Below are 27371 nucleotides of genomic sequence, written 5' to 3' on the forward strand. Positions count from 1 at the left end.
TCTGTGAATGTGGGAGTACTTCTCTGGATGACAATTCAGCTGTAAAGTTTGACCGAGGCTTGAATTTGACTTTGCATGAGCTCCGGGGTAAATCACAGATTGGGAGGATAAAGGGGGTCTCACACCCTTTTTCCTTGGAAAAATTGTCAATCCCCAATTTATCATAGAAGGAAGCCAGGTTATTCATACAATTTCAAATTAATGTCACTTCAAATACTGAAAGCAAATATGCCAAAAAACATCTCAAAATAATGAATTTGTCGAGGTATGAAAGTCATATTTCTGAACGCCAACAGAGCATAGAGTTGACCTGAACTTCACCTGTAGCAGTAGAGCGAGATGACGATGATGAGCAGCATGGGCACAATGACAGCAGGGATGATGATGTAGCGGGGCAAGTCATTCTTCTTCTCGTATTGCACGGAGCCGACCACCCACTCCCCTCTCCCAAACTTTATCTGTGGATAAACACATAGTAGAAGGTCTTGTTTTGCACTTCCTCATTTCAGCCGGAGACACATTTTGGGAGGTGCCACTCGTCAGGATCGGACAGAGTTGGAGAGAGGATGTGGACAGAATCTGAATAATTGCGTGCAGCTCACCTAAAGCAGCTGGAGAGAAGCTTGCAGTATTTTTTTGAAAGTATGCTGAAGTTTGTAGGACCACTAGAACTAGATAAATGCTTAGAGGTACCGAGTCTGACACGTCATAATCCGACTTCCTCTCAGTAGGTATCTCGTCCTATTGTTAGTCTGGTGGTGTTGCTCCTTTATGCAGCTCTCTGCCACAGAAATAAAACAATCTCTCACTGACAGGTAGAGGTAGTACAGTGTTCATCACATTTGTGGCTCGGATATCATTGAATGTCGTTAAAGCCTGTCGGTACACGGAAACTGTTGAACCAGTGAAAAGAAAAGTCTCAAAATGTCCGGAGGACATGGGACATGTCCAGAGACATGCAGTAAAGACTCAGAATGCATGCTGTGATTTACATGTCAGTGTATAACTCTGCGATGCTGAAAGTAGTCAAGCAACATGACAAATACACATTGGAAATCCTTTTCTTTTTTTTAATACTTCTATTTGAATAGATTTCTGAGGTACATAATCTACTTTTCACTCACCAAATGCAGTTATTAGCTTTTGTTGAAAATTGCAATTTTCACAACCTAACCTGTGAAGAACTTATAAAAATGATGAAGGGACATGGAGTTATCCCGATGGACAATAAAAAGATCTGACGATGTAAAAAACATCGGGGGTTCTGGCATTAAACAAAAGGAGACTGTGTGATTTGAGGTCTGCGAGGCCGGGTCTCATTCCCCCACAGTTTTGAAAACCTTTTGGTTTCAACCATCTTTTAGTAGTTTGGATTCTAAAAAACACGTTTTCTTTTCTCCTTCTAGGGATGTTAGTATTTAATAGACATAATTGTGGGGAAGATGTCACTTCAATATCATGAGAATGTCCAACCACTGTCCCACCAGACTCAAGAACTCTTCCTTTCCCTCGATCAGATTCCTAAACAGCTGACAGGAGTCCAGCAGACTATTCATGCCCCCCATACCTCTCGTTTACACTGAATGTACACAGCTTCTATACTGTATATGCACTTTAGATGCACTCGTGTCCAGTTCACATCTGTCCCACCTACTGCTGACGACCTCTCACCTTTATGTACAGACTGGAGCTTTTTCACTTCCACCTTAAACTGTATATATCGCTTGTATTTTTGCATAGTTTAATGTATAGGTTTATATTTCTACTGCTTAAGTTTATTATAGTTTTTAAATTATGTGGCGTTCAGTGTGGGCAGTAAAGTAAGAATTTCATTGTAGGAAAACACGTTTCTTTACTGTACACGTGACAATAAACACTTTGAATCTTTGAATCTTGAATGAAAATAAACTAAAAACACATTTTCTGATTTAATTCTTAAAAAACAAATGTCAGTTGATGTTAGAAAACAGTTCCAGGAAAAGTAGGAACAGTAAAAGTCTGTATGTGGATTAATATATGAAATAATAATAATGTGATACCGTTATATCTGATCATAGGGGTTTTGGAAACTTTTGACCTTTTTATATCTAAACCTCTGTTGTCCGCATGCCTACTTTTATTCCAGTAACACTTTAGCTGCAGGTAAAATCTGGTTCCATACTCAGGCTACCGAGGGAGTGTCTCTCTACTATGGTGTATTGTCTGGATGTTTGTCTGGTCTGACCATTAGTTCCAGCTGCTCGGGTCGAGTGTCTCTGTGTTGCCGTCTGGATCCGGCACTGGGCGTTGTGGACGGTGGTTCCAGGAACAGCCGGTCATCCTGAAGAGTGTTGACCACACACTGAACGTCGCCCACAAACGCTTGAGCCTCTCTGGCCGTCATAGCTCTGGAGAAACCTCGACCCTGCGGGGAAAGAGCGACGGCGAGGCTCAAAGTGACACGACTGAGCGACATGGGGAAGCGATTAACCACCATCCATTCATCAGATGATGAGAGCAAAAGATTGCACTCCACTGTTTCAATCAGAGCTAAAAGTAATTAAATATTAAGATTATAGTCATAGTAAGCACACTTCTAAGTAATTTCTTCTGTAAGATACTTTCGGCAGAGCTCCAGTCAATCCCACAGGCCTGGCATCGCAATATGTATAAATGCAAATATTAGCTGGTGGATTTGCACTTGTATAATAAGCATACCATATATATACATACCAATAACCATACCACTGAGTATAAATGACAGATAAGCTTCCATAATTGTGACGAGCAATAAAACTCGACCATTAAAGGTATGTGAGCGGTTGAAAAGGGATAAATGTGAGCAGCAACTGCAAATCAGCATCAAGTCGGATAATAATCCCATTTGTCTTAATTCCTTCACACGCAGGAATGTCGGCGTGGCCCGCACTCACAGTGACGATGATGATGCTTGTCTCAGTGATGATACTCTGGATCTGAGGGTTGAAGCTGGGGTTCGGGTGGTAGTGGAACGGCTTCAGTTCCTTCACATAGTTGTCCAGATGGATGAAGGTTTGAAAATGCAGGCCCATGAAGTCGTTCACTGCTGGAGACTGAAATTGGATGACCGTGTCGTTCCTCTCGTGGGCGGTCTGCGCAGCATCAGAGGAACAGGAAGGTGTCATAAAAAGGACATTTAAGAAAAAAAGAGTGAGGGAAATAAAGTGGTAGTGTTTACATGATCACAGATATAAAAAAGGCACATGGTGGGTAAAAGTAGTGCATGAATGTATTGTATTGTAGGAGGGATGTGTGAGTCTCCAGCCAGGTGGAGGGGGAAGCTGGTTTTGTGCATCGGAGATAGTGGAATTATCGCACCGAGTCGCTCCTCCTCTGACTTTCTTTACATCCCTATGATGAGCTAAACTGATGGAGATATCTCTGTCGCTGATTGTTTTGGGAAAAGGACTGACAACGTGTGTGTGACAGCTGAACTCCACCGTCCTACACACTGTGGAAGCTTCCCCGGAGGGCACAGCAGAAAGCTGCAGCTACTGTAGAGCTTCATAGAGCTTGAATGAATCACTACTGGAGTCGTGGGCTCGTGAGATGCAGAGAAATCAAACAGTGGCCCTCCAGTGAGGGGGGGGGGGGGGGGGGGGGGGGGGGGGGTGTCAGATGGAGAGGCAGACCATCAAAAAGAGACGGCTGAGAGGAACAGTAATGAAATAAAAGAAAAATGAGGATGTGTTGACAGAGATGCTGATGAATAAAATGAGTAGGAACCTCATAAGCTGAGGTGTCGTCCCCCTGGATTCTCATGACAGCGGTCTGGATCCGGTCAAAACCGGAGCCAGTCACCACAATGTTCCTCCCTCCGCTAAAACACGGAGAAATCAAACATGTAAACACATTCATTCCCAGACACACAAACAAACAGGGAGACAAACTCATGGGGAGATCTACGGGAAGAAAGATGATCGTAAATTGTACCTGGTGGAATTTTCACTGGAGATGAAAACAAATTAGTTTGTTGTTCTAGTTTGTGTACTTCTAGTGTGGAAGGTACGCCGCAAACACAAACACCGGCAGATTCAGCAAATCTTGGGAGGACAACTCTTACTTAAGAAACATAAAATAGCTGGGAATCGTGCCGAGGTTTCAGACAGGAATCTGAAGGGCTGAGGAAGAAGCAGGTGCCTTTGCGACTGTCCAAGTTCTCACAGACGACACCATCGTGTTTGACCTCGTTTTCAACTTCAAACGCTAAAACAAGAGAAAAGTTTCTAAAGGGAAGTCGGCCCGTCTCTCCATTTCTCATTCACATCAATCTCAATTACATTTCTCCCAACACATCTGTTTTTTAGAGATTAGGGAAATGTGGACTCGGGATCACTAATGTAATGAGATGTCATGATGTAGACACCATAATTGTACGAGTACTGGTGCTTCCATATATAACCATGTCAAATCTAAGATTAGCTAATAAAAATTATATATATATATAAAAAAAACGCTAATTGTTGATCAACTTTCTCACATGAATAGATATTACTTCACAAGAATAAACTATCTGAAAAGGTGATGTTCTTTGGATACTGACTTTTCCCTCCACAGTCATCAAGCGTACATTTGAGGTTAATTGTGTAGAAATGAAGGCTTGTTTTAAATTTCATGACAGCAGATTTTTCAGTCTGTCGTTAAAGTGGCATATTTTAGGCACGTACTGAAACTGAAACTGGGCACACTCTGAATAACTTCACAGCAGACGTAGTGAGCAAGATGTCTTCACAGTCGATAGAACAGTTTCCTCGACACATTCATCTGGATGTACAGACTGCGGGGAAAATAAAAGCAGTGCTGTTTGTCACTCACCAGACAAAGCTTCCTTTGGGGTGGTGGTCCAGGACCACGGGGTTTTCCCAGAACTGGAAGGCACTTGGGAAGGTTTTTATGGTACTCCTTCCGTACTTCATGGTGATGGGGAGAAGGTCAGTGGGCACCTTATCCGCCCGGTACTCTCCGATCCTGCAGGTGATCTTTTTCCCGAAGTGCTCTCTGCCGAGGACAAGGACACAGCTCAGCACTCACTGTCACAGGCTGAAGGAGTGAGACGGGGTGGTGGGGTGGGGTGGAGGTGTTGGGGTGTGGGGGGTCACACAAGGTCACCATACAGTCGAGCCCAACACGGCAGCAGCCTGACAGCTTGTTAAATCTGGGCTTTGCTGCTTCTCTTGCTCCTTATTTTCCTGTTGCCGCTGCCTAAAGTGTCAGAACACACGGTCCCAAATGTACAAGCAAATTGCATGGGAATAAATCCCTCCTGCTTATGGCACCAACGTTAAGGTCAGTTCCATTTTTGCTTCATAAATTCGACAAAAAACACAACAATTTATGGGCTTCAAAGTGTGCTTACTGTAGAATTTGCATGTGACACAATGTCTGAATCAGCAGAAGCTCTATCGACTGGCTGCGTTCAAACAGAATTGCTGTTTTGGAGTGAATGACAATTACTGAGAACTGAAGTCCTTACACAGTGCAGTCCACCCCTCCGATGTTAACCTCTACGTCCTCCTTACTGCCCGTTTCCAGAAACGTCCCCGAGATTGTAATGAGCGTCCCCCCAGCTTTTGGACATCGGGCAGGCGTCACTGCATCAGGAATCGGGTCCTAGTAAAGGTGGAGAGGCGGTGTCACCAGATACACCGTCAATACATGCTCACTTTTTCCCTGCAAGCTTCATTCCACCGACAGCTTCATCAACAGGCCCGATTTTCTCTCACCCTCCTGGATCTACTTACCCCGAGACACACAGTGTCAGAACCATTCAGACACAGACTCGTGCAAACATCACATCTGGCTCAATATGCTGAGCAAACAGGAGGAGCACTGCCCTGCGGCGAAGCTTTAGTGGAGCCACAGATATGAAAAGCCAGTTCAAAAGCTGCGCTGTCGCCTGTTAAAGCATCAGCAAGTAAAGGGGGACTGCTGCACAACATCTGGTTAAAGAGGAAAGCGTACACCCTCCGGCTTTCTTGAACAGTGTGGTACAATCGTAATATACACCCAGATGCTTTATTTATAAATACACCATAATGTCAGATTTGGACGGTTGATGGCATGTCTTGTGATAGAAGGATCTCGGCTCGGTAGAAAGGGAATGTCAAAACGTTAGTAGTAAGACGGTTGTGTTCTTTATTGTGTAGAGAGGGAAGCAGTGGGCAAGAGACAGGAGGACAAACTGGAGGTGGCAGAGCTGAGGTTGTTGAGATCTTCACTGGCAGAATGGACAGGGATAAGAATAAGGTATCGGCTGGGGGACAGCTCATGTGTGGGGAAAGTGAGAGAAAATATGTTCATGTATGTTGGAGAGATAACTATGTAGGGTAATGGATGCTACAGATGAAGCTGCCGGCTCGGGGTAGAGGACGACCAGCCAGGAGGTTTGGTGAGTGTAAGGAGGGTAAAGGCGGACGGGAGGTATTGGAAGAAAAGGGAAAATTCTAAAAAAAGAAGATGGAAAGTGAATTGGTACACCGTGACGACGGCTTCACTGAGCGCTTTGGGTCTTCCTTTTCCAGGTGAAACGTCGTACTACTACTACTACTTCATACTGGAGTTGTGAGTGAGAGTGTGTATACTTACCCTGTAGGTGAAGTACATGCTGGAGGTTCCTCTTTTCCCACCGATGACCTCCACCTCCACCTGACCCCAGTGCGACCCACGGGCACCGACAGGGCTAATCTCACACACCACACTGAACACAACCGGAAAGAGGATGATAAAATACATTTAGTGACACTCGTCTACCAAGCAGTTCATTTTTATTATTCTTTTGATAATTATTTCATGAATTACTCACTAAATTGAAATGGAAAATGGCCACTGCAGTATTTTATAACCCTGAGGTGAGCTTATCAAATTGAAGACAATGGATCTCGACAATATCTTGTACTTTTAATTAAAAAATGACGGCAGTGATTGAGTTGCTTCAGTTTCTTGCAGTTGCCAGACTGGGTTTGTAACCTTCATTTAGTGATTTCACAGTGGCCCCGGCTCTCTTCATGCACAAGGTTAGATTCATACCTGCTGAAAACAACCACAGTCTGACCTGCTGGCCGCTCAGTAGCTGCACTGGGGCGTCGGGGCAATGCTCAGCAGGATGACAGAGCTGCTAATGAGGGAAGGTAAAGCACTCATGTTTCACTTTACCCGATTAGATTTACCCTGAGATCAAAACCTCGGGGTCACATGTTGACTTCTGCAACCTTTGGGATATAATTTCCAACACTAATTAAGTCATCTCAACTGTTTTTTAAACAGGTAGATTAATTGTTCACAAGGTTGTGAATGTAGTGTGAAATCAGGCTGATTAAAGAAAATAGTTTATAACAGAAAAGTAGAAGTCATTGAACAGACTGAACCCAACTGGATTCTGTTCATGTTTTTATGGTGGTCAGGCAAGCCAAGCAGGTTCAGCTGAGTAATGCTGAATAAAGCGGCTGGCAACACAATACGTTTTCCTAGTTCTACCCCTCAGGGTTTTTTTTGTCTAATATAATACATATAATATGTACATTTTAAAAGTTGGAGATATTTACCAAAAGTAGCAAAAACAGACATATTCATTAAGGCTTTATAGGCCCGTCTTTGTGAGACAACAGGGTCCTGTTAATGCAGTGAGGTTTATCGGTATATAACATCTCTCCTGAAAGTAGAACGTGGTACCTGGAGGATATTTATCCTTGAAGTGAGAAGTCCTTTATATTTTTCCTCCATTTCCTTTTTTCCCATCGTAGCTCTTCCTTTGTTCATTTACTTTGCAGATTTGTATTGATTTCTCTCCACCGTGTTTATCTATTCTCCATTGTGTTCTATTTGTCTACACGGATTCAAATTCAGTTCAAATGTCTGAGGGGTAAGAGATTCACAAGTCTGATTTCCACCCCAAACTTCTAACCTGTAAAGTTTTCAGCTTAACCTCGAGACGCAGCAGAAGGAATTTGAACGTGAGCCTTCAACTAGTTATGTAGTCATTTATTAATGATGTTTTCTGTTTACTAAAGAAACTATCTGAAGTCTTCCTCCTTTTTCTAAACCAAGCCTCCGTATCTAAATCAACCTGCGTCTGGAGACCGACAGATCAATACTGTGGTATTATGAGCTGATTAAAATACACAGCCAGGTTCCCTTGAGCAAAGAAGAAGAACTCCTCACGACAGATAAAGATCTTCAAAGTACACAAAACAACACTTTGTCTGAAACGTGTCCATAGAACGTTTGAACACCAGCCTAGAGCGGTCGGAGTACATGATTGTGCATGCTCATATTGTACGTGTGCAGATATTACCTAGTGGAGGCAGAGTACTTTTCCTTCTGAAGGATGCAGGGCTCTCTGACCACAGTGATGCTTTTAATGTCTTCTTTATGGATGCCCAGGTCGGAGCCACGGATGGTGATGGAGATGCCTCCCCCCAGGGGGCCAAAGCGAGGGAAGATCTGAATGGGGAGATACAGTGTGTGAGGCGGTGAAAAAGCTAAACGCTACTAATGCTGTCATGATTCAATAATTAGCCTTTTTTTTTTTTTTAATAGATTAACTCATCAAGTGCTAGACACTGAATATTTCATTATTCAGATTTATAGTCAGCAAGACGTAAATGCTGATCCATGTCACTGAAAAGCAAAAATGTCAACGCCATACATCGGCGTCAAAGGAAAAGTCAGAGGGTCAAATATTGTCAGTGTGAATGCTCCTCTGGGGACCTTGACTTTCTCTAAAGGTTTACGTCTTAATAACTAAAGGTAGTTATTAAGATGTTTCACGTTCTAACTAATGCTGTCAAAAATAACGCGTTAATTTAATCAATTGATTTGAAACGTTTAACTTGTTAAAAAAATGTAAAGTAAGTCTTTACGCCTCGACCGGAGCAGCAGCGTGAGCAGCAGCGTCTCTGGACGCAGCGTCGTGACAACAGAGCAGCACAATACCCAGTGGAATGATATTAAGGCTGAAAGTTTCCCTTTAAAAGTTCCCTGACGGCTGATTGAGGAAGTGAAAATCACTAGTTATACTTTGTAAAGCTGAATTTAACGAGCACAGAAGTAATTCTGCAGCTAAACAGCAGGTTGCCATGTTGGCTGACCAGGAGCCACCAAACTGCCAAAACTGGAGGAAATACTTGTGTGTTTCGTGGTTTTCCCTCAATAAATATCCATTACAAGCTTCAGTCTTCAGTAGAAAAACAATGTGATTAATCGAAATTAACTACAGAAGATTGTGCAATTAATCAGTTCATTGTTTTTAATCAGTTGACAGCACTAGTTTTAACACAAAAGCGCTGTCCTCTCTACAGCACACATTAAAATACACCCACAGAACTACTACCAACACAGTAAAAGCAATTTGTGTGTCATTTATTTATCTGCCAATATTTCCGTCCGGCTGTGGTATGTTTGGAGCCGCACTGACATGCAGACCATTAACGATGGAGAAACACACTCTCAAGGGCGTCTGTCAACAAGAAGAGGAGACAGAACCTAACATGGCCGATGAGCTGCTCTGATCAATAATCCAGTCTCTGCGGTCGATGACTTTTCACTGCCAATCACAACTCTTCAAAGCAGCCACCGGCTTCGGCCTAAAGATAAACACCAAGTGATGATTATGCCGTCGCTACTCACATCTGTGATCTCGGGGTTGGGGCACTCGGTGTTGTGGAGTTTCCCGGGCCCCTGCTGGCTGCAGAGCTTGTAGTACACACAGGCCTTCTGCTTGCTGCACCACACACACCTGTATTTGGGGTCGGCAATCTTGCAAAGACTGCAGTCCTCCCTCCCCATGGAGCAGTTGTACAAAGTGACTGCACGGGAAGAAGCAACACCTTGCATCATACTCATAATCTCATGTGGGAAGACAAAGGTCATTCAAAAGCAGCCCTAAAACATCGTTTCTTCAGGCAGCCAGAACGTGTGTGTGCTTCTCTGTACTGCCACTATCTCACTTGATGAATGTGGTTCTGTGAACCCAACTATTCAGTGCATTTGATATTGACTTCATCTTTGGACATGGATTTTATTATTGTTTTGATAACTTAGGTTTTCTCTCCTCGTGTCTGTGAAGCAAACTGAGTCAACATCGTATAAAATGTGCTAAACAAGTAAAGTATTAATATTATATTTTGTCCATTCACACTTAAATCTCTCGGCATCAATAAATAAAATGCATTCTATGACAAAGATAAACTGCCTCACGGTTATTCCTGCTAATTCCTCAGGATCCCTCCATTTCTGTCAAAAACATGGTAGGTTACCATGGTTACCAATGAATTCTCTGATTAATTTGAATTCGAGATTAAAGATAGCACTGTTCAATCTAACATAAAGCGTCATATTGTGACTCACAGCTTGCACAGAGGATATTATAAATAAGATTTCCACAACAGAATCAAGGAACGCACCATTCAGCGTGCTGTCCATCTTCTTGCCAGACTCCTTGTCCTTCACGTAGAAAACAACATTGGTCTCTGGTGACTTGTTGTAGGAAAACTAAGAAATTGGAAGAAAATTCCTTATTAAAACAGAATCCAGTGATTAATGGCACTGTTTGAGCTTCCCAAGCACTGAATTCACAATGTGGAGAGGTGTTGCAATGGCTCCAGTGAGGGGAGTCTGCCCAATAGAGGGCGCTAGAGAATATCACAGTGAAAAGGAGCTAATGAAGGGTTTCAGTTTATAAATCTGGAACATAAAAACGGCCGTACTTAGATAGTTGCAATACATTGCTAGAGAAAACTGATTTGGTTACTGCCGGCCCTGAATGGAACACCACCACACGCTACTGTTGATAACTAAGACCACGTTCCAACGGCCAGTACAGGCAACCGAACTTGAATATATTTGAAAGTGATGTATGAAAGAAATGTTGAGCACAAAAAAGAAAATCCACTCACATTGAAGCCGCTGCTAATGTAGAACGGACCTTCCTCGAAATGGACCTCTTCCTCCACATTTCTCATCAGCTCGGTTCCGATGGTGAAAACACGACCCTGCACAGCCGGACAGAAACAAAACCAGAAATGTGTTGCATTCTGTTATGCACAACAGAATTTTCCAACCTCAGCTCGGCTTCTTTCTTTTCTCAAGGCAAAGCCAGAAATGTACATGCCAACTCTTCTGAGCTCTTCTGTTCCCACTCGGAAAAGTTTGCATGTTAACAAATTCACAGAGCTGTTAATGACGACGGATGGAGGGCTGGATGGATCCTGGATTTGCAGATAGAGCTCATACATGCCGAGCATTTATCTCATGGCCTTACTGGGTCTTGTGACGACACCTTGACAACTGATGACCACATACTTTCAGGTTCTGTCCTGAGGTATGGCTGATGTTTGTAAGATTACCAGATTATCTGTGTCTCACACGTTGGAAATTAAGCTGACGGTAGTCCAAGGTCCAGCCCTGCGGTTTAAAGCAATAGAATATTTGTATGTGTCCGTTTATCACAGAGTAAGCGATTCATCTTCGTGACGGGATTATTACATTTACAAACGGTCCAAACACCATGAATCAATCTTGTTCACTGAGATCCTGATATGAAACCCAGTAAAATGCCAGAAAAGCTTCCCATAAAGTACACACCACCTTACCTGGTAAAGGTCCAAATTGATCCCCTCGAAGGTGATTTGAGTCTTGTAGCCGACGGGGATCAACACAGGATCGGGATTCTCAAACCGAGGACACTTTCCTCCCTGAAACGGCATCAAGACACTTAAAATTCTCCTACTTTTAATTGTTTACATTTTAAATATTCCAACCACTTTACATACGCGCTTATCCGTGGTGACAGATAGGTATCACTCAGAACCGGACTTGTGTATCGTTATCTACCACCCGGCGATGTTTGTTATGCAAGATGGTGGCAGCTGATGGTCGGATTTGTGCGTCTGTTAATTTTCAGGGGGAATGTGGGTCGCTTCGGCGCCGCATCACACACGATGTTAAGGCGTTTCCTTTAAAACTTCAGCTACGGTCTTCAGCAACTCTTACTCTGCACATCCCATCAGAGCAGAGGTAAGAGTCCTTGCCTTGACATTAACTAGCAGGTAACCTTTTAAAATAACTGACCTGCCCGTGCTTGATGACGTGGGAGCCGACGGCGCCGTCGTCCGTATCACTGCAGGAGTGATCGAACGTACTCCACTGGCAACCCCACGAACTGGCAACGCACGACACGCACCTGAAAACACCGAAATACAAGCGTCCGGCACAAAAATCGATGTTGCTGACAACGAAATGGTTCTCTGCAACTTCGCGTAAGCAATGCTCGTTCATCACACATTCCTCCGTGTAAAAGAATTAAAGACAAAAACAAACGGGGGGAAAAAAATCTGGCAAGATGGACTTTCATTTTTTGATTAATGAAAAGAAAACTGAGGCAGTTTAATCGGCTTGGGAATAAAAAGAGGAGAGAAAATCCAGAAGGTGCATCACAATTTACAAACCGAGCCTTGACCTCTCATCTGTTCAAGCCTGGTGTTCATGTTCATGGTGATGCTGTGTTCAGTGTCACGGTGTGTTTTCACCGAGTGACAGATTAGGAGCCAGACTCGCGGTGTGTTTTCACCGAGTGACAGATTAGGAGCCAGACTCGTGGTGTGTTTTCACCGAGTGACAGATTAGGAGCCAGACTCCCCGTGTGTTTTCACCGAGTGACAGATTAGGAGCCAGACTCCCCGTGTGTTTTCACCGAGTGACAGATTAGGAGCCAGACTCGCGGTGTGTTTTCACCGAGTGACAGATTAGGAGCCAGGCTCGCGGTGTGTTTTCACCGAGTGACAGATTAGGAGCCAGACTCGCGGTGTGTTTTCACCGAGTCACAGATTAGGAGCCAGACTCGCGGTGTGTTTTCACCGAGTGACAGATTAGGAGCCAGACTCGCGGTGTGTTTTCACCGAGTGACAGATTAGGAGCCAGACTCGCGGTGTGTTTTCACCGAGTGACAGATTAGGAGCCAGACTCGCGGTGTGTTTTCACCGAGTGACAGATTAGGAGCCAGACTCGCGGTGTGTTTTCACCGAGTGACAGATTAGGAGCCAGACTCGCGGTGTGTTTTCACCGAGTGACAGATTAGGAGCCAGACTCGCGGTGTGTTTTCACCGAGTGACAGATTAGGAGCCAGACTCACGGTGTGTTTTCAGATTTCTTCACTGTGGCAGCACAGTTGTAGAACTTGAACTCCAGTGCGGCAAGCTGCACAACTTCATTGACCAATATCTTGATGGCCACGGCCACGAAATCTAAGGCAAGAACCAGTTTAAAAAATAGGTTAAAGGTTTTGAAGAGGATACAAGTTTTGCAGATGCGTGAACAGGAGTAGAAAACAGACTGAATTTTAAAGACAACAACGAACTGAACTTGTTGGTAGTTTAATGATGTTTCTGCACAAGATGCTATATGGATCATGGATCGTCAGCTCCTCACTCTCCACTCCCAAAACTGTCTGGCATTTATTTTTTGCTGACAATGCAGACGAGCCGTCAACCGAGAACCTTCTCACCCCGGTCACCCCCTGTTCACCTCCCTCCCCCTCAGGAAGACTCAGAACCAGCCACACTCGCTCAAACAGACTGAGCTTCTTCCCTCGTCCCCAGAGCTGTGGAGAATCTGAACTCAGAACCCGTCACCTTAAAACGTGTAAGATTTGTCCAATAGAAACTTCATATATGCACCTTCCTGTTCCTATGTGTATGTATATTCATGTTTATTTGTTTTCATATTTTCATATGTGACTTTTTATGCCCATGACTGTTGTGCTGCTACTGTCAGACTGCCAACACAATTTCATGATGTTTCATTTACATTGACAGTGAAGGCATCTTAATGTTAATCTATGTTTTGATGAATAGAAGGTGAGTCGGTAAACCACTGACACACATCTTCGCCTGATGACTTTGATGTTTATGTACCTGTCTGTAGATTTACGTAGATTAGACCGAGGCAAATGCGTTTATTCCCATTACATTTAAACACACAATATTGCACAATGCAAGATCTGCACTCTAATTTTATGTTGTCAAACTTTTAGTGGAAAAACCACAATAAACTATTCAGCAAAACAGTTAACTTGTGATAAACCTAAAGCTTTTTTAGTCATGTGCCAGTTTGTCTGGCAAATAATACAAATCCTTTTTTAAGAGAAAAAGCCTTCATACCTGGCTTGAAAGAGGATGATGAGAGGGCAGGTTGGTTAGAAAGAGGGTACCTCTGTCCTCAGGTGCTGGCGGTATCTGTGAAGGCTGGGGCAGATCACAGGAGACCTGACCAGAGTCAGACATGACGCCTTCACTCCGGAAAGTCTCCATGTCGCAGTGCAGCCGGTCAGACCTCCCGATCGTTGGTAGGGAGGGGATGTTGATCTTTACCTGTGCAGTAAGGAAGGTGATTTCTATTGAAACCAATGTCACATTTGATTTCATAACCCAGTCGTTATCAACATTCTGAACTGATTACATTTTCTTTATAGCTCAAAAATCATATACTTTCATATTTCCATAATCCGTCCATATATATGACAAACTAGAGAAATTATGCAACATTAAATTTGGGATTTTTGTTAAATATATGGAGTTGGATTTGTATTTGGAGCCAAAACTGGCCAACATATATCTGCATTATCATACCAACGGCTCTACTGTTACATGTGATCGCACCAGTATAGTTCCCTTGTTCTTACATGGTTGAGGTAAAGTCTCTGCTTCATGCACAAAGAAATTGCAGGTGCATCTAAAACTAATATAATATCATTGCTAAGTTCATTGTTTTGTTAAAGAATAGAAAAAAAAAACATCTAATCTTATGAAATTTAACATGTAAAAACATGTACGTATCATAAATTCTAAAACAAAAAAATGGATAAAATAGTCACTGGTAGGTTGATTTCTTTGTAAGGCGGACTCTGTGAGAGCAATCTTCGTTGATGTCTTTATCATGCCGATCGGGGAGATGTGGTCACTTGCCGCAACTGCCTGTCACTGTGCTCGGCCTTATATCTGCCAAGCTCAAGAAATCTTTCACGTACATCTGGATTCAATATCTTTTCTAAGTGTTCCAGTCTTCTCCGGCCACGGCTCCATTCTTCTAGGAACTCAGCAACTTCTACTCAGAACACAGTGTCTCCACCCATACATACACAGACACACCCTCACAGTAATAGTAATAAATCAGCCAATTCCATTATATTTGGGTTCGGTCAGACGTGCCTGTATTTGAATTTTGATGGAAATTCAGTAGTGAGTCAGAAAAGTTTAAAGTGCAGAACAGAAGCGCTCCATCTTCAAGCATGCTCGTTAATAAGACAGTTTCTGATCTGGATCAATACAAAGCAGGGAGACCAGGAGCTCGGAGTCTCTGGTTCAAGACGTAAACAGTTTCATACTCAGGCTCGGCACGTTTGTGTGACACGTAGATGTGAGGTGAGTTGTGTACTGCAGAGCCAGAGACACAAAAGCAGAGAATGAGTGAGACGGAAGCCGAGCGGTACCTTGTCAGTCTTTTTGCAGGAGAGGTTCGGTGGGTAGAAGGATACGATCTTGACGCACTGCTGCCTGGGGCTCCACAACCAGCCGTTCGTCTGCTCTGCCCGTCGGCACTCAGACCTCCTGGTACACCTTCAGATGGAGAATGAACAACTCCCACGAGCCTCTGCTCCACATCTCCAACTGATTTTGATGTGTTCCCAGGTGACTTCAAATAGGCATGTTCTTTTTTTTTTATATAAAATAGGCTATGTGTAGTTACAAACAACCTCAAAGTGAAAACACTGCTCCCTAATTCTAATAGTTTCAGATTAAATTTAGGCAAAATCAAACCTAACCTTATCATAGCTGTTTTAAAATGTACATTTTTATAGCTTATACACAATAATAAATGAAGAATTGATTGTGAATCAATTCACAGCACAATTTCAGCTGATTATTATGATTGGAATGATTACCACATCTGAAACGGTAACAACAAAACCACAATGTTGTAAAATCGTATTATAAATTACAGTCGAACATGTTTTTGTTGTTATTGAGTGTAGAGCTGTGCCACATAGAACACGCAAAGAAAAAGTCAATACAAGATTACTGTGAAATCAACGAGATTTAAGGCTTCTCAAGAATTAGACGTTAACAGGAAAGTAAATAAGCTCAAAATCTATTTTTTTCCCAGTCTCATTGATTATTTGTCCCATCTTTTCCAGGTCTATGGCAAAAGTTTTTTTTTAAACCGGCGCTCCAAATATGAGAATTGTTTGTCATGCAGTAATAAGTAATGTCATATATCTCAGCTCACACAATCTAATCAGATTAAAAGATAAATAAAAATCTCTCCAGGACTGTGATCACACTTCATGTATAGGAACACTTGGTCTCTCAAAGGAAAGCTATTTGCTTTGTGTTGTCAATTTTCCTGATCACATCCCTGTAAAACATATGATACATGCACACCTTGCTCCCCTCCAGACACTGATAAATATAGGCTGAGGAGAGTAAATTGCATTGGTCTGCCTTCGCTGTGTGAGGCTGACAAACGGCTTTAACTCCTTATGGCTGCAGGACAACAGGAGATGGAATAGAACCATGGAGAGACACTCAAACTGTCCACACGTACTGTTGCTGTGTGCATGTATCTGTATGCATGTGTGTGTGTGTGTGTGTGTGTTTATGTGTGTGTGTGAGAAAAAGATGCGGACCTGCCCTCCAGGACACACCAGCCACAGTAAGGGTCCCTCAGTTCCATGCATGATTGGCAGTCTTTCTTTTGGAGGCACGTCTGCACTGGCACCTTGGTGATCTAGAGCATGACGACATGAACTGTGATCAAACAGTGCACCTTGGGGGGGTGGGGGGGTGGGGGGGGGCACTGTACAAAATAGGAAGCATTTACAAGTACAGCTTGTAAAGCCGCTTGGTTTGTTGCAGGTGTGAGTGAGTGCAGAGGGTGATACGAGCCCCGTCACAGCTCATGGTCTCACATATTCACTAAACAGTGCATGCTTCCTGTTCAAAGTGGTGGGAAAACTCAAAATCATTCAAAAGGTCTGTCAGATACTAAACTGAAGCATGGGCATTCAAAACACATTGTATGAGTGATAGACCGTGTCTGAAGCTCCTCAGAGAGGCGTCAGGGTAATAAATAAATAGGTGGTAGGTGAGCTAAAGACTGAATAAGATTCTTTTATAGAACAGTTGCAGACCATGTCGAGCAGCTAACACAAGAGGAACTGGCACTGTTAACAGAGGCGTCAAATACAAAGCAACACGACACTGCAAAGCGGAAAACTGCTGGTATGATTTTGAAAGTGCTCTTTTTTTAGTAGTTCTATGTGTTAATGTTTTGTTAAAATATCAAGATAAATGTTTACTTTTCCAAACAACCCCTACACTTGTTTGGACTACAGCGAGAGGAAACATTTACAGATGTTGTTGATTAGGGGTTTGTCCTGTAATCACTTTGCTATTCTGGCTCGTTTTTAGATGATTCTGGGCTGGAACTGAAAGTTTGCTATCCTTGGCTGCACTGATCCCACGGCTTTCAAAAACGACAACAAATGACGTGAAAAAAAACACGTGAAAATAATCAACTAAATGTACCATAAAATAAAGAATGGCGTAAGAGTGTGGGTCCCCAACATGTTTCTAACCACGTACAACTTTTAAAAAATATTGTGTGAAAACCTGTTGCGACACTAGAAATGCCTCCGAGGAGATGCGATCTCGAACTGTTTCCTCCATACACTTCACACATCCTCTGTTTGTCAGATAGTCGGTTTTCCTTCCTGCTGTCAGCGACTGAAACTAAAAAGATTGATCTCAAAAAAACATATTTCTGATATTAGACACTTATACAGGTTATTGGGTATTTTTTTACAAAAGCAACCTCAGCGGCTCCTTTTAAAGCAGAAAATAAATTAACTTTGTGAGAAAAACTAGACAGACGGTGAAGAGCTTAACTTTCCTCCTCTGTCTCTGAGCTAAACTCTCAATAACGGAGAAGATCAAGCGAAGAAGCCACTTTCAACGCCACAACTTCGGTTTTATTCAAAGCAGCCATCGACAAAATCAGGATACAGGCACGCCACCACACCAAGAGCATCATTTCTATTGCTTTAAAATGTATATTTCTCTTACAGGTGGGCTACAGTGATTAGTAAATAAACTAGGTGACCTACACACGGTGCTCCATAGGAACCCAGCGCTGTGGAGACATGTTGTACCTGATGCATGGGCTGTAATAATCCTGACATACGCACCTTTTTCTCTGTAGTTACATAGAGGTGGCTGTGACTGAGGTCAAAGAAAAGGTTCCTGTTGACCTCGTCTCCGACGGGGTCACCAGGAACCTTGCTGTACACGGTTGGATATGCAGTCAGGTGCACCTGGACAAAAGGGTTTAAAAAAAAAAAAGGAGACCCCGTCAGACGTGAGGTTTTCTGAATCAGATGTCATCACTCCTGCATGGGGAAGCAGGAATCTGACCAGATTACCAAACATTAAGAGACAACTTCACCTTGACAACCTCTCCTTGATTGTCTCCCAAGAAAGCAATGGTGTGATCGTTCTCCACAGCGACGGCCACAGCGGTGAGACGGCCCGGCCTGGTCAACACGGCCTCTGCCTTTAAGGCGAATGCTGGCGTGCTTACCAAAGGGGAAGGCAGAAAGTCTGCACCGCACTTGTAGTATTCAAATAATTTTTTCTGTAAAAGGGGAAAGATGGCACAAACAAAGATGACATTGTGTTCCTGTGAATACAAAGTACAAGAGTATTTCCCTCCCGAGGAGGTATGAGCTCTACTACGTAGTCACTGTTAGACATCCGCAGGTGTACTTTTTTCTCATCACTCATTTACAACTATTTACATTGGTATTTGATAAGCAGGTATAAATTTCATTGCAACATTTAGAATTAATGCATGAATAACGTGTTCTTGTGAGGATTGTATCCGAAGGCAGATGAAATTTTTTATTATTAGCAAGTTTGGAACAGAAATGATAATAATGCTGCTTAGATTAGGACTCATTAGCTGGAAGGGATCAATGTATGTTCTGCATTGCTTTATGAGAAATTGAACTGCCACCGAGACGATGAGCTATAAGTGAAGTGCTCACAAAAATAAGGCAATGTGCTATTTCACTTATGAGTGACAAGGAATTATAACTGGTTTTAATTGCTATCTAATTTAACCAATGTGGAGAAAATTATTCTTGCTAATGCCATTCATCTGCTTTGTTTTTGTTTGTGTGTTTGTGGCTTAAGAAGGGCTTTATTTTACTGGCTTTAAGCTCGCGAACTCTTGACTATAAATAGTGCTTTCTTTAGTCGTATGCTGCTTTCTGTTTGGAATCCAGAGTGATTTTTAGTGTAACACAGACACATTCAGCTTGCTCTGGAAATCGGAGGCTTTGAACATCCCAAGTTGTGTTTTCAAGCTTATGCGACTATTACGGTACGTAGTATTTTTACTATTGACTTTTGTTTCTTCAAATTATGACCAAAAAATGCCAATAGCTTCACTGAACAAAATGATCCTTACAATTTACTGACGTGCAATTTTGTGACACTGGTTTTCCGAGAAAGTGACATCATTCCACGTGTGAACAGGACATGTGCATATTGGAAAGCAGCATCAGTCATGTCAACAGTCATCTGCACTCTCACGCTCTAAATTGCATCCAATGCATAAAGCACAGATATAAAAGCTCACTGGATGGATCAATAACAAAAGGTATACTTGTTTTTTAAGTTGCACGGTGATTGCTAATGATAACGCTCATTAAAAACACAGGTTACAATTGCATGCGAGGTATTAGATCAAGGAAATCATGTTTGACTATACTTGTTACTTACATGCAGATCAAATTCAGTTTTATGGCTTTCAGTTCAAAGAGACTCTTTTAAAGTTCACTCGACCGTCGGGACAATATACATACCGTCATGTATGATGTGCAGAATTCGTCTGTTTTGAATGAGTAGGGAATGGCCACAGCAGGAAGACCGGAAATCATCCCGGAGCCGCTGTAGCACGCCGTGATGATATCCACCACACGCTCATTGATTGAGTTGAGTGGGTACATGCAGAGAGCAGAGACGCTGCTGTCCTCTGAACTCGCCACCATGAACAGAACTTTACTCCGTGGCGACACCTTCCCATACATTCCCAGACCCGACTCAGACATGGCTCGGGCCAGCTCTGTTCCCGGAGAAGCCACGTACGCAGCTTCGACTTTGTTGAATCGGTTATCAGGGCCGCAATTTAATTGCAGCTCCGTGTAAGAGTAGTACTGGTGGTCATCGTCACAAAGACGAGAGATAAAGGTCAAGATTTTGTCCTCCCACCTGTCAAGAGTCCGAGAAAAGAGGAAATAAACAAAACCATCCTCTTTGAAGGCATGCCGGAAGTCGTGCAAGTACTTGGGAGTGAATGGGGCCGTCTGTACCGCGGATGCATCAACGATGCTCTGAAACACAATCCAATCCTGGAAGTCCTGAAGGATCCGTGTGCTGATGAGTTCCCCACTGTCCAGGCTTCCGTAGCCCTTCCCAACCAGAAACACATCGAATGTCTGTGAATCTCTTGAGAAGTTGGACATGACTCCCACCACGTTCACATTGTCCTCGATGCTTGCCACATAAGTCCTCTGGCCTTTACTGTCACTGTAATACAGGCGCTGCTCCACATTGGAGAGGTTGAGGAGGGAGCAGATGCCCCGTTCACGACTGCCGCACACTATAAGTGAGCCATTAGACGGGTGAACAAGCAGAAGCTTGTTGAGGTTGGGCATGAGCTCCGTGTCCCGGCAGGTTGAAGTCGGGGGCCTGCAGGTCCGGGCATCCAGTTTAGGGCCCGTCTCAGCCCGGGCCTGCTGGCGGAGGTCCTGCCCCAGCTGAAAGATGGTGTTGACCGCTCCCAGGTAGATGCGGCCGGTCTGTGGGTCCTGGACCACATTGTTAATGGGGGTCTCGGAGGCGAACTCCACGATGGGCTTGTTGCTGCCATCTTCCTGCACCTGCGAGACTGACCGGCAGGTGAGGAAGAGGAGAAGCCAGACCCAGCTTGCCATCTCTGGAGGCAACAGGAAAAAAAAAAGGTTTTTTTGTTGTTAATGCTGTGAACTGACACAACACAAGAAACGGCAGGCTGTGGTTTCAATAAATGCTTCAGTGGATGTTTTCTTCACATGAAAGGATGAAGATCAAGGAGAATAGTTGTGTTTTGAGATGATAGTGTTGTATTTAGTGCTACATAAATCATTAAAAAAAAAAAGCTGAATTGGAAAGTGGCGCAAATAGTTAAGTAACACATGGAAAAAGTGCGGAAAACATGCTTATAATTTAAATTTCTGCTAAAATACCAGAACAGCATCGAAGTTGGTAACCGAGAGAATGATCAACTTGAAATACCTTACCTCTTAGATATAAGCCTTACAGATGAGCTGGTGAAGAAAACCACAAACAGCTCGTGTAGAGGTTTTGTCTCGGACTGATCAAAACATAACTGGAGCAAACAAGCTCGGGAATCACACCAACACTTAGTGAATAAACCTCTCACACACACTTTGATGAAGCACAGCGGTATGCAATTTCCGCCTCAATATGTTGAGCAACACACACACACACACACACACACACACACACACACACACACACACACACACACACACACACACACACACACACACACACACACACACACACACACACACACACACACACACACACACACACACAGAGAGCGGGGGTGTATGTGTCTGTTATGATTACATTGCGCTCACAAACATCTCCACCACCTGGAGCACCATGTGTGCTCGTCTCACTCATTAAAACAGATAGAGAGAGGAAACTGAGATGATAAATAAAAAAAAATAAAAAGCCTATGCTGAAAACATAATGGGATATCACCCCATACCGTGGTACTTCATATACAGCACTTCTCTGGAGAGCTGGACAGCCACCAGCTCTGACATTGGTGTGTGTGTGTGTGTGTGTGTGTGTGTGTGTGTGTGTGTGTGTGTGTGTGTGTGTGTGTGTGTGTGTGTGTGTGTGTGTGTGTGTGTGTGTGTGTGTGTGTGTTGATTAAACCACATGTCCCGCCGGTTCTCACGACTATGTCCTCATGCATATCTTGTGGGTCTACATGTGTATGTTTCTCTGTTCTGATGTATAACCATGAGTCAGCGGTTATGAGTGTCATACACACACACACACACACACACACACACACACACACACACACACACACACACACACACACAGTGTTACTGCTTCTTAAACTAGACTCCACTCGGTAGACCACAGACCATCACCAACACCACTATGGAAGCATATCTGTGCCATCAGAGTCTGAATTCAAATTTCTAACTGAATTTTTTTAATCATCGAAATCAGACTTTGAAAATGTCGAATTTCAAGCACAGAATTTTTTTTGCTTCTGATTTATTTTTTTTAACATCTAAAAAATTCAACGTGTCTAAATATTCAGCTGCAATACAGCCAGTATATCTCTGCCATCAGGAAGTCGCAATCGAGCCCCGTCTCGTTCACCCAACATCCAACATCCAACATCCAACATCCAACATCCTCTGTTGGTCACGTGACAACTGCAACAGGAAGGAGTGACAGTGCTTAGGTCAGTGTATTTACTCTCTATTTGCCATTTATGTCCATAAATCCTGTAAGAGACATTACCCCACACATTGCACATCACCACATTCTATTAAACAACGTCTGCCGCGAACGTTTTATGATGTGAGGAAAGATACTCGAGCGCCATCAAGGGGAGAACATGCGGAATGACACCCAACTAGCACAACACTGTCAAAAGTGCAGGTATATAGAGTTCTTAACACCGCCCCTGCTTCCCTTGATGCAACACAGAGTCATGTCCAACTTCTCAACATATTCACAGACATTCGATGTGCTTCTGGTTTAACTCTTTTAATTGACTGATTACAAACATGCAGATAATACTGTGGATGTACTCAACACATAGTTGACACTTCCAAGAGTAGATTACATGATGTAACTTTTAATTCAGTGAGAGCTGCATAACAAACTCTGAAAGAAATGATTATACAACCAAATAATACTTCTTAAGTAGTTGTGGTTCACCCTGCAGCTTCAGCACAGATACGAGGAGAAATGATGGAGGACAGAGTATAGTTGGACCACGGAGAGAGAAGACACATGCAGACATGATCAGAACCCAACTGAAACTGAACAGAACGAGAACAGAACCTGAGAAGAATCTCAAGGTGATGTAGACACGCTGCTGAAGGTTTCGGGCTCATGGCTGGAAGGCAACATGTGCTGTCAGTGAGACTGAAGAGAAGCAGGGTGATGGAGAGGATGTTCAGCTGTCATTCTCACCCTGAGAAGCTTTAACAACAACAGTTGGACTTTCACCAGCAGTGAAGACAACAGCAGTGAAGACAACAGCAGTGAAGACAACAGCAGGAGACGGAGACAGAGACTTTTGAAAAACTTTAGCACAAACACCAACAAACAAAAGGACAAACACAAACAGCCCAATGATCCAATAACTGCTCTTGTTCTCTCTAGCATTGCTCTTTCCTGCGTTGTTCTTTCCAGCATTGCTCTCTCCATCCTTGTTCTCTCCATCCTTGTTTTCTCTAGCGTTGCTCCCTCCATCCTTGCTCTCTCCATCCTTGTTCTCTCTAGCGTTGCTCTCTCCATCCTTGTTCTCTCCAGCCTTGCTCTCTCCATCCTTGTTCTCTCCATCCTTGTTCTCTCCATCCTTGTTCTCTCCATCCTTGTTCTCTCCATCCTTGTTCTCTCTAGCGTTGCTCTCTCCATCCTTGTTCTCTCCAGCATTGCTCTCTCCATCCTTGTTCTCTCCAGTCTTGGCTGTGGGAAAACAGAAGCAGTGTGAGGAGCAGTGACAGGCTGAAGTCTTCGGTCAGGTAGCTTATTGTGAATCCTGATCTGACTCTGAGCTGTTTAGCTCTTCAGTAAAGCTCCAGATGACAAAGACTCACCAACGATCAGGTTGACGGTGCAGATGGGGTCAACATCGAGGGCAGCTCTCTTCCTGCGGGGTGTTATTTTCTGGGCGATTCGACATTCGTAGATGCCTCTGTCGGCAGGGGTCACATCTTTCAGTAACAGAGTGAAGGTTCCGTTCTTCAAGTCGGGGTCCTGCAGCGCCACCCGGCCTACGTAGCTCTTCAGCTGGCCGTCAGGTACAAGAGACTTACCCCGTCGCATCAGGACATAGTCAAGGAAGTCTCTCCGCGTCCATTCTAGGATCGCCACCGAACTGATGTTTGGAACTACACATTCCAGGAGTTCCAGCTGTCCGATCTCAGCGCTGATGACCGGTATATCTGAAAACGCCAAACAATCACAGAGAAGGTGAGAGGATTCCGTCTCATTAAAAAGGAAAAAACACACCTGCCAATACCTGAAACTGAAGACAAACACACACACACACACACACACACACACACACACACACACACACACACACACACACACACACACACAAATCATGGTCATGAAAAAGGTCAAAACTTGTGTTTGTGGCCCTATTTAGCTTTTCAATACCTCCGTGAGTCAGCACGTGTCCATGCTAACATGCTAACAATACACGTTGCGTTGTCCCTGGTGTTGCCAAGTTTTCAACAAAACAAAAGCTTCTCATTTCACTTCCAAACAAAAGAGTTCCATACTCTGTCACATCTAGGAGTGTCTTCATTGTTTCTCGGTCACAGCATTCAAAGCATTCAAAGCATTCATAGCATTCAGAGCATTCTTAGCGGCTACGTCGAGCGCAGCGGCCGGAGCTAGCTGAACACTCTCTGATCTCTTATGACCGACAAATCAGAATAAAGTCGTAGTTTCTTCCAAGTATGTCTCAGTTTTTTATCTGACCAAATGTTTGAGAGCATCTGAGAGTTCCAACTCACCAGCAGAAACCAAGTCGATAACTATCAGAACCAGGACACATGGCAGGACAGGCGCGGTGGACGCCATTTTAACTGTGTGCTTCGTGAGCGGGTTATGCAATGATTTCTTGCCATTTGATCACATGAATTCCTGCCATATCAACAGGCCAATCACAGGTCCCGGAAGCCCACTGCTTACATACGCGTTTAACGTAGCTGTACGAAAGATGTGGCCGAAAAATACGTAACGCTCCAACATTACATCATGCCGACACAGGCAAACTCGTAGAGCCAGTCGACTGACTCAGAACGTTGTCATCTCGGAAAGGAGTGTAAGGAATGCAGAGTGGTAAGTCAGACGGACTTAAACTGATAGAAGTCTGTTTAGAAGGTGAGAAATTGTACAACGCAAATCTCATTATTCAAGCCTTCTGTGGTTCTTTACTCCGCTCAATGTCTCGGGATGCTGGTTCTGATCACAGGACAAACAAATATACAGCCACCTTACAGCCTTAACACAATAATTGGAGAACTGGAAATACAACACAAAAGAACCTCAAGCCAACGGTCTGGAACCAAAGGCTGCAAGACTGTAAATCACGACACCACGTTACCACTGCGTTCATAATCCAATCACCACAGTACAAGTAAAGCCGGAGACCTCTTCAGAGAGTCCAGACGGTGGAGGTCCACAAATATCAGCAAAGAGTTCAACTTACAGGCAGTTCAGAGAGGAAGTCCCAGCCAGCAGTGAGAACGAGGATAGAGTGATACAGGTGGAGGAAATGCAAAGTACACAGGTAAACTGGGCGTGAGCAAGTCACTCAGGAAAAACCACTTCTGTTTCCTCATTCAAACACGTCAGGAATCTCTGAATGTCTGTATGTCCACTGAAAGGTAAGAAGAGTCACACACTCACACCTGCAAGAAATATAGATTTGCCAATGTTGCCATGTTTTCGATGAAACCATAAATACCAAACGGAAAGAATCTCGAGCTCAACACGGTTTTCAACCTGAAGCCTTTTGCACTATAAGGCAAGACTGCTAGTGACAACAGTACCATCGCCTCATTCACCACCATTGCTTTTGGCTTTATGTACAGATTGATGGATGGACTGATGGACTGATGGACGGACACTATTGCTCGACTTCCACTCCCAAACTGCAACTGCAGTCTTAAACTAAACTGTGTCTTCACCGCAGCGTTGAGAAGATTGTCCTCACTGCAACTTAACTCTTGTCTTCACAGTGATGATTGCATGTCCCCATAATGTGAGAGGTTAGAAATACTTGTATGCAGTTTCACAAACATTTTTAAGATGACATTTCCTGAAAACGAAGGCCATATTTATTTATATATTTATTGATTTATTTAGGTAACACTCAATGAGTAACCCAGAGATCACTCAGCACACACTGCACTTTTAAACATGTAACACACATATTAAAAAAGTTATACTTCTTCTTACAACTTTTTTAATCCTACCCCTTTACATGTTCATTATTTTTTATCATTCATATATATATATTTTTTTTCATTTTTCTTACTTTACATCAATGTTATTCCATCCTACACCCAAATAGCGAAAGCGGAGATGATCTATACGGACAGATTGTTGCCCTTCCACCAATAAACAGAGCAACATCATAACCCATAAGCCTTTGCTGTCATGGCAAAACCCTGGACCTCGCCAGAATTAGCTCTTTATATATACAGTGAAATCTGTGATGTGGGGACACACTAAAATCCAAGGGCAAGTGTCCCCTGAAGCCAGGTGTCCTCTTTTCGGATGGACGGGTCACGAGGACAAATTGTAGGACCAGTTGATGTTGAACGAACCAAACACCAACTATGTTAAGGTTATTTAAAAGCACATAACTGAACCAATACAAAGATATATGCATGTATATAAGATGTATACAAAATAATCATTAAATAAGATTTTATTTATTTCAGGGACTACATACAGTCCAGTTTCATCTGGAGTGGACCAGACTGGTCAACTATTACTATAATAACCTTTAAATTTACACTAGAAAGTTTTTCTTTGTTGTGGTCACAGTGGATGTAATGAAATTGTTTATATTTTTGCAATAACAAACAGTTAGTACTGAAAATGACTACTATCTAAGTATAAAGTTAATTTTAATGAAACATTGTGCTGCAAAATTCAATGAAATGTAGAAAAAAAAATGTAATAAATCCTCTATAACCTCCTTGCTTGGTGGGACCAGGTTGGAGCCTCTTGGTCGGTTTGGATCCACGGGCCTTATGTTCTCTGCTGTTAAGGCAAAGTGAAACTTTAATGTACGCGTGACGTCAAAATGGTCATCCACCCTGTGGGCTAGGCTCCGCCCCTCTGAGGTCGACCGCTTCCCCAATCGAATCATCTGAAATTCACACAGCCAAAACAAATCTGCCTCTCTTTAGTGCAACATTGACCATCTTTCAATGTTTG

General features: G+C 43.3%; 2 protein-coding genes across 2 annotated transcripts in view; both read right to left on the reverse strand.

The window, feature by feature from the left end:
* The window catches only part of LOC308125812 (plexin-B2-like), a 31314-nt gene extending 9791 nt beyond the window's left edge, over window positions 1-21523 (reverse strand). The window contains exons 1-21 of the mRNA XM_080489813.1: window positions 21413-21523; window positions 19937-21069; window positions 18514-18702; window positions 18257-18382; window positions 16697-16797; window positions 15500-15626; window positions 14222-14381; window positions 13145-13256; window positions 12085-12196; window positions 11607-11708; window positions 10911-11006; window positions 10419-10506; window positions 9643-9821; window positions 8309-8457; window positions 6604-6715; window positions 5492-5628; window positions 4834-5016; window positions 3745-3838; window positions 2913-3110; window positions 2225-2404; window positions 322-458 (exon numbers count right to left, since the gene is read on the reverse strand). Of these exons, the coding sequence (XP_080345939.1) occupies window positions 322-458; window positions 2225-2404; window positions 2913-3110; window positions 3745-3838; window positions 4834-5016; window positions 5492-5628; window positions 6604-6715; window positions 8309-8457; window positions 9643-9821; window positions 10419-10506; window positions 10911-11006; window positions 11607-11708; window positions 12085-12196; window positions 13145-13256; window positions 14222-14381; window positions 15500-15626; window positions 16697-16797; window positions 18257-18382; window positions 18514-18702; window positions 19937-21067 (3713 nt within the window). The 5' untranslated portion in view covers window positions 21068-21069; window positions 21413-21523. The remainder of the gene's footprint in view (window positions 1-321; window positions 459-2224; window positions 2405-2912; window positions 3111-3744; window positions 3839-4833; window positions 5017-5491; window positions 5629-6603; window positions 6716-8308; window positions 8458-9642; window positions 9822-10418; window positions 10507-10910; window positions 11007-11606; window positions 11709-12084; window positions 12197-13144; window positions 13257-14221; window positions 14382-15499; window positions 15627-16696; window positions 16798-18256; window positions 18383-18513; window positions 18703-19936; window positions 21070-21412) is intronic.
* Window positions 21524-22922: 1399 nt separating this feature from the next.
* On the reverse strand, window positions 22923-25003 carry LOC308125816 (uncharacterized protein). Its single transcript, XM_080489817.1, has 3 exons — window positions 24932-25003; window positions 24002-24349; window positions 22923-23870 (listed from the first exon to the last, which is right to left on the reverse strand). Exons 1-3 carry the CDS (start codon window positions 24996-24998, stop codon window positions 23356-23358), a joined length of 930 nt encoding a protein of 309 aa, XP_080345943.1. The 5' UTR covers window positions 24999-25003; the 3' UTR covers window positions 22923-23355.
* Between the last annotated feature and the right edge of the window lie 2368 nt (window positions 25004-27371).

The sequence above is a fragment of the Lipophrys pholis genome, assembly GCF_963383615.2.
Source record: "Lipophrys pholis genome assembly, chromosome: 20".
Classification (NCBI taxonomy): domain Eukaryota; kingdom Metazoa; phylum Chordata; class Actinopteri; order Blenniiformes; family Blenniidae; genus Lipophrys; species Lipophrys pholis.